The following is a 7333-nucleotide window of genomic DNA, read 5'->3' as shown; positions in this document are numbered from 1 at the left end:
AAAAAAAAAAAAAAAAAAAAAAAAAAGAGGAAGAATTTGGAATACATTTTTGACAGTTACAGCCATTTTTTTTCCATGGCATTTGATTGGCTTTGGCATGTCTCTCTGGTCAGTTAATCATATCAAGAGCACAAACAAAAAGGAAGAAAATGGAAATAAGATTTGTTATGGTGGGAGGAGTCCTGCTAAGACCTGTCTGTTCCTGAGCTGAGATATGCTCATTTGCCTTAAATCTTTCCTTAAACTACATTCTGAATTCCAGCTTTTAATCTTCATCCTGTTTTCCAAACTTCATCTCATACTTTTTATGTAATCCAGTGCAAAAGACACTCTCTTAGAGGACCTAAGAACATCTGGAATACTTAAGGATTTGAAATGAATAATAATTATATCATGATAACAGAGCTGCCCAGGTTCCTGGATCCTCTGATAGGATTTCCCTCTTCAGAGAGAGGTGAACAGATAGGTAAAGAAAGAAACACACCATCTTTGCAACCTTCAGGAGAAGACAACATAGAAAAGGTCTGGAAGTTTAATTTATACGTAAAAGTAATCAAACCATTCAAGAGACCCCATTCTCAACAAAAGGTATCACAGAATTACCTGGAGAGTTACCTAAAATTACCTAAAAATGACATAGAATTACCTAAAAACATATTACTTTCATTTCCCTTCCCCTACCCAATTTGGAAACCCTGCTCCCTCAGAGCATATGGAGGAACTGGAAAATAGTGAAGTTTGAGTTTTTTTATTTTAAATTGAAGATAGTGAGGTGTGTCTTTATGCTTATGGGAATGTTCAAGTAGAGTAGGAAACTATGTTTTAATTCATTTCTTGCACTATTAAACTCAGGCATGTGTCCTATCAAAATAAAAATTTGGGACTTCCCTGGCGGTCCAGTGGTTAAGACTCTGCGCTTCCAGTGCAGGGGGCACGGGTTCGATCCCTGGGCAGGGAACTAAGATCCCACGTGCCTCGAGGCACGACCAATAAATAAATAAATAAATAAAATAAAAATTTGTCTATTTTTAAATTACGCAAGCCATTTGATTATACTCTCCTCTTCCCACTAAAAATTCTACTCTTTACTCATGTTGACAGAAGGCATTGTTTTCTAGTCATGGGTCCTCAAATTGATGAACAAGGTCCATAAGTTATTTTCAAAATTTCACCAATTTGGCACAGTGACTCTGATTATCTTGTTCCGATAAAAATCAACCAACCAATGAACAAACCTAATTGTGAGTTATATATTTTTAGGTTAATAAAAAAGGAAAAACTGATTATATGTAGGTGCAGCTTATTTTTAAGAGATAAAATATTTCAAAGTGTGTTCCATAGAAACCAAGTTGCAAAGAAGAGTTCTTTGTAATTATAAAGTTTGGTTCTGATTGAGTGTACGGATGGATCAATTTAGAAATTAGATTGATTCAAGGCATTCTGAAATTGTACATCACTTTCATTATTTCCATTATTTATATATTTCCCTTTTTTTTACCTTTGAATGACATTTAGCTGTTTATGAGATTCAGTTTCTTTAAAAAATCAGAGAAATTTCCTTGCAAAATTAAAAATGTTTCAGCAAAATACATTTCAAACTCTATTGTGTTTACAGAAATACCAGATTGTTATAGGAGCTTTAGGAATAATGGGAAAAATATAATTCATAAGCTCACCACTCTAATACAACAAACATGATTAGTGTTTTATATTTCTCATAGACTTTTTCACATGTATAGTTTTACAAAGTGTTAATGAGTGAATAAAATTTTGTGATTTATTTTCACATAAAATGAGAATACATAATATATAAATTATTTCATAAATTTTAACCTATTTTAATGGGTTATTAAACCTATCCCTTCTATGAATATGAAATAATTTATTTTTATTATTTTCTTATATTATTACTTGTTAATTATCATTTGTTTTTGGAAAATTAGATTGCTATCCATTTTTTATTCTTTTATATATATTCAAATGCACATAATTGTACATATATTTTATTAAAATTATTTGAAATTTGATTGAGTTTTCTAAAGTTCAGGAGATTTAAAATAAACACAACTACACTTAACATGGCCAACAGATTGTCCATATTTTATTTATTCCTCTTTTAAAATGACTTACCAGTATCATACTTTTCTTTGTTCATGGGAAAACGAAATGAACAGTATACTCATAGATGCAGACACAAACACATCAAATTATGTAATTTTGAGATTGTACCATCTAACTCTAGGTTGTGCTACAATTTGTTGCTTTTTTAAATGTGAAAGTGTATGATCATAAGTAGCTATTAATTGAAAACTAGGCAAATACTATTTTTTTCTTAAGTATCAACAAGAACTTACTTGAAATTAATGATATCATAGTATATAATAGGTAGACAAATATAGTCTTTGCTTTCTTAAAGAGGACTTCAGGATTCACTGCATATTTAATAGCTAGTAATAGTATTGTGACAGGAGTAAAAATAGAGAATCCTTAAAAAACTTTAAACAACAGTGGAATTTTTTACTGATTACATTTTAAAAGCCACACATCAGTTTTTTGAAAAGTTAAATATGAGAAAACAAAAACACTTCCTTATTCCAACATGTTTTCATAACGCTAAGCCATCTTTTTAGGTTTATTTATTTTGTTAAAAATTCAGTCAAGCAGTCAAGCACCTTATTTAAACAATATCAAGCATGTTATCTAAACAATATCTAAGAGTTTCAATGAAGTTTTGAGAAAAGTAACTAGAAGATTGCTAGGCACAGCCAAAATTTCTTAAGCTTCTGTACATTTTTCAAACGCTTTATGATATAGTCAAAATTTCAGAACTACAGAGGCAAAAATAGGACTTACCTAAACATTTTAATCCTGAGTGATAAAGAGGTCCTTTTTTCCGCCTGTCCAACTGCTCTGAGATTTCCACTCAAATGAATGACTCTTGTGTGTTATATGTGATCTATGAAAGAACTGAAAACAAAGGAAGAAATTCCACACAATTAAAACCTAACTTGTTAAACAAGTCTGAAGGAATTAACTTGAACCAATCATGTGACCTGTGGAATGGAATCAGAAATAGACAGGAAATTTTACAAATCAGTCAAAATTTTATTTATACTGGTAAATTGTGATTACACATGATAACAGGTGATAGGTATTTTGTGAAAGCTTGAAACTACTCCACAGGCTGTAGTGTCATAGTTTTTAACTTAAAAAGGATGTGACACTCGTCCATATTATCATGTTGTCGTACAACTTATTCTTTGCCACAGCAAGCCAAAGACTATCAGAAAATACTTTCCAGATATTAATTGGTAGTACTACCTTTGAATTCTCCCTTCTCTGTGATAAAATTCTGTTTTTCTCATAGCACTTGAAACAGCGATTCAGAGAAGTAATTGATTACATATACTAAGTTGTGGGATAAGCAAACAGAACAGTTGGAACTAAAGTTCACTTTGTCTTTTTCACTATGCCTTTTAAAAAAAATATTCTAACTCAGTATTGCTAGTGGATGAGTGGACAGCAGAGTGTAGTACGAATATTCCATGTAGAATAGCATGGAAGTGAGAAAAGACATTCCTGTTTATTGTGTTGGGAAGGACAGGAGATAAATTTGGAAGGTTATGCTGAGGTTACTTTGGGAGAAATAATGAATGCTAAATAATTGGAATGTGTAACAGAATTAGGAAATTTGAATTTTGGTCTCAGCTTTTTCACCAACTAGTTGCAAAACCTAAGCAAAAAATCACTTATTACTCTATGAGTCTCATTTACTTACTGAGAAAATGAGAAGCTGAGTCACGTGGTTTTAGAGGACATTTTTATCTCTAAAATTCTATGACTTTATCTTGTAAATCACTGATAGCTAATGTCTAATGAATTCACTCCAGGACTTCAGCTCCAGAAGTGTTCAATTACTTATGCATTTTTTATATAATGTGCATACCATACAACAGGAACAGGAATGCATGGGCTCCTCCCTACCCTTCCCGCCTATATAGTTTCATCAGATCCTATATCTCATGCCTGATATTCTGACCTATTTTTTTTTTAGTAAAAAGAATAAAACACTATATTAAAAACATTTGAACAAAGTTACCTAAACAAACCATTTTCATTTTATATGTTAACCTTTAAGTATTTTTCACATGTACAGCTCTTTTTCACAAGTTATATCATAGTATATAGCTTCGTATTGTGCTTTTTATTATGCTCAATGTTATTTCATAAGCATATTCTTGTGTTACTAATTTTTATTTCTAGTAGCTGTATATATTATTTCTGGTAGCTGTGTATTTGTCTAATGGCTGCATAAAAAGTATAACTTTTTATTTTGATATAATTTCAAACTTACAGTAAACTTGCAAATATAGTACCTAGATTCATCAATTATTAAGAATTTTAATGGCTGCATTTTAAAAGGTGAATCATATCACACTGAACAGATTCATCATAAAATACTGAAACCATCTCCTAATGTGAAATATTTTGACCACCTTCACGAATGTAGTCTTTTTTTTTTTACCCTGCTGCTGAATTTTTCCTTGAAATAAATGAAAAAGAAAAAAATAGCATACTGGGGCAAATTATTTAAATATTTAATGACCTTTAAAAATTTGCTTTTATTTTAATAATTTTTTTAAAGATGTGAAGTATGTTGTCTTCTGGTTTTTGTTGACGGTACTTTCCCCCAGCTATGTGTGCTCTTTCTTCTCCATCTTTGTATTTCCTGGAGCAATCAGCAAAGCCCTTTTTAATGAGAAGGTACTTAGCACACATTATTTCAATGTCCAGTGACTGAATGAATTAATGCAGATCCTGGTTTCGCAACACTGTTCACAACAGAACTTGGGAATGAGTCAGGGGAGAGGCGTGGGGTAAACTGCATTCAGTCTGAAAGCAACTTCCTGCTTTCCTGTGATGAGCTCAACACAGGAAGAGAGGTGGGCATGAAATTATGGTTTGTGAAAGCAGAAATAGAGTCACAGATGTAGAGAACAAACTTATGGTTACCAAAGGGGAAAGGGGGGCGGGTAGGATGAATTGGGAGATTGGTATTGACATATATACACTACTATGTATAAAATAGGTAACTAATGAGAACCTACTGTATAGCACAGGGAATCTACTCAATGCTCTGTGGTGACCTAGATGGGGAGGAAATCCAAAAAAGAGGGGATATATGTATATATGTATAGCTGATTCACTTTTCTGCACAGCAGAAACTAACACAACATTGTAAAGCAACTATATTCCAATAAAAATTAATAAAAAACAAAAACAATATGGTTTGTGAGGCAAAGGAATTGCTCTTAACAGGGACTTATTCAAAAGATGTTGACTCTTAATTTTCAGATCCTCAGGGAGTGGCAGGATAGGCCTTGACCTATTCTATAGGGGAAGCCATTGCAAGAATAAGGAATGTAGAATGACATTGTACAAAAAAAGATCAGAATCCTCTTCTTCCCTACCATAGGCTTGATTTTATTCCTCCAGCTGTACATTCACAAAACCAAGGCAATGTGACCTAAGACTGACAGGAACAAGCTTCAGGGAAATATCAATAGAAGAGATCATTTGTTTTGATGGAGGATAAATCATGTAGTGTAAACACTATCAAGATTGGTTCTTTTGCCTGCCTAGGCTGAGGGGGGAGATCATGGTAAAGACAATATCTCCAAATACATAAATGTCTGAAAATAGACCTAGCTTTAAAAGAAGTTTGAGTCATTCAGTGGAACCCGTCACAACAATATGAGCAGAAGAAAACAACCAAAAGGCAGATGATGTAAGAAGGCGTGGGCCAGAGTGTTTTTGGAATTTGGAGATTGTTTAGTCATCATGTCCAGGGCAGCACTGTCATATGGCTATGGCTGGTAATGAATTTGTCATGACCTCCTTCACCGAGTTATTATATAGATAGAAAAAAAAAGATAATGGATGTGCCCAGCATTTGAAAGTTGTAAAATGTTGTTTAAATAGAAATGTTTACATTTAGTATAAGTGTAAATTTAAAAGTTGGGTAGTAATTGGATTTTCTAAGTGTGGCCAAGTCTATTTGATTTTATTTCTTACTATGTGCAGGTTCTTTTTTTTAAAATTAATTTTTATTGGAGTATAGTTGCTTTACAACGTTGTGTTGGTTTCTGCTGTGCAGAAAAGTGAATCAGCTATACATATATACATATATCCTCTCTTTTTGGATTTCCTCCCCATTTAGGTCACCACAGAGCATTGAGTAGAGTTCCCTGTGCTATACAGTAGGTTCTCATTAGTTACCTATTTTATACATAGTAGTGTATATATGTCAATCCCAATCTCCCAATTCATCCCATCCTTCTTTTCCCACCAGGTATTCATACGTTTGTTCTCTATATCTGTGTCTCTATTTCTGTTTTGCAAATAAGTTTATCATTTTTCTAGATTCCACATATAAACAATATTATATGATATTTGTTTTTTGCTTTCTGACTTACTTCACTCTGTATGACAGTCTCTAGTTCCATCCGTGTCTCTGCAAATGGCACAGGTTCATTCCTTTTTATGGCTGAATCGTATTCTATTGCATATATGTACCACATCTTCTTTATCCATTATTCTGTTGATGGACATTTAGGTTGCTTCTATGTCCTGGCTATTGTAAATAGTGCTGCAATGAACATTGCAAGTGTTCTTTTGCATTATGGTTTTCCCAGGGTATATGCCCAGGAGTGGGATTGCTGGGTCATATGGTAGTTCTATTTTTAGTTTTTTAAGGAAGCTCCCTACTGTTCTCCATAGTGGCTGTATCAATTTACATTCCCACCAACAGTGTAAGAGGGTTCCCTTTTCTCCACACCCTCTCCAGGATTTATTGTTTGTAGATTTTTTGATGATGGCCATTATGACCAGTGTGAGGTGATACCTCATTGTAGTTGTGATCTTCATTTCTCTAATGGTTAGTGATGTTGAGCATTCTTTCATGTGTTTGTTGGCAATCTGTAAGTCTTCTTTGGAGAAATGTCTATTTAGGTCTTCTGCCCATTTCTGGATTGGATTGTTTGGTTGTTTGATATTGAGCTGCATGAGCTGTTCGTGTATTTTAGAGATTAATCACTTGTCAGTTGCATGATTTGCAAATATTTTCTCCCATTCTGAGTGCTGTCTTTTGGTGTTGTTCATGGTTTCCTTTGCTGTCCAAAAGCTTTTAAGTTTCATTAGGTCCCACTTGTATATTTTTGTTTTTATTTTCATTACTCTAGGAGGTGGGTCAAAAAAGATCTTGCTGTGATATATATCAAAGAATGTTCTGCCTATGTTTTCCTTTAAGAGTTTAATAGTGTCTGGCCTTACA

General features: G+C 33.2%; 1 protein-coding gene across 1 annotated transcript in view; it reads right to left on the bottom strand.

Annotated features, from left to right (window-relative positions):
• The window catches only part of TMPRSS11D (transmembrane serine protease 11D), a 70939-nt gene extending 67996 nt beyond the window's left edge, over nucleotides 1–2943 (bottom strand). Inside the window, exon 1 of the mRNA XM_007122549.3 lies at nucleotides 2854–2943. Coding sequence (XP_007122611.1) covers nucleotides 2854–2861 — 8 coding nt within the window. The 5' untranslated portion in view covers nucleotides 2862–2943. The remainder of the gene's footprint in view (nucleotides 1–2853) is intronic.
• Nucleotides 2944–7333: the final 4390 nt, after the last annotated feature.

The sequence above is a fragment of the Physeter macrocephalus genome, chromosome 7 (genome assembly GCF_002837175.3).
Source record: "Physeter macrocephalus isolate SW-GA chromosome 7, ASM283717v5, whole genome shotgun sequence".
Lineage (NCBI taxonomy): Eukaryota > Metazoa > Chordata > Mammalia > Artiodactyla > Physeteridae > Physeter > Physeter macrocephalus.
This window is presented reverse-complemented; position numbering and strand designations above follow the sequence as displayed.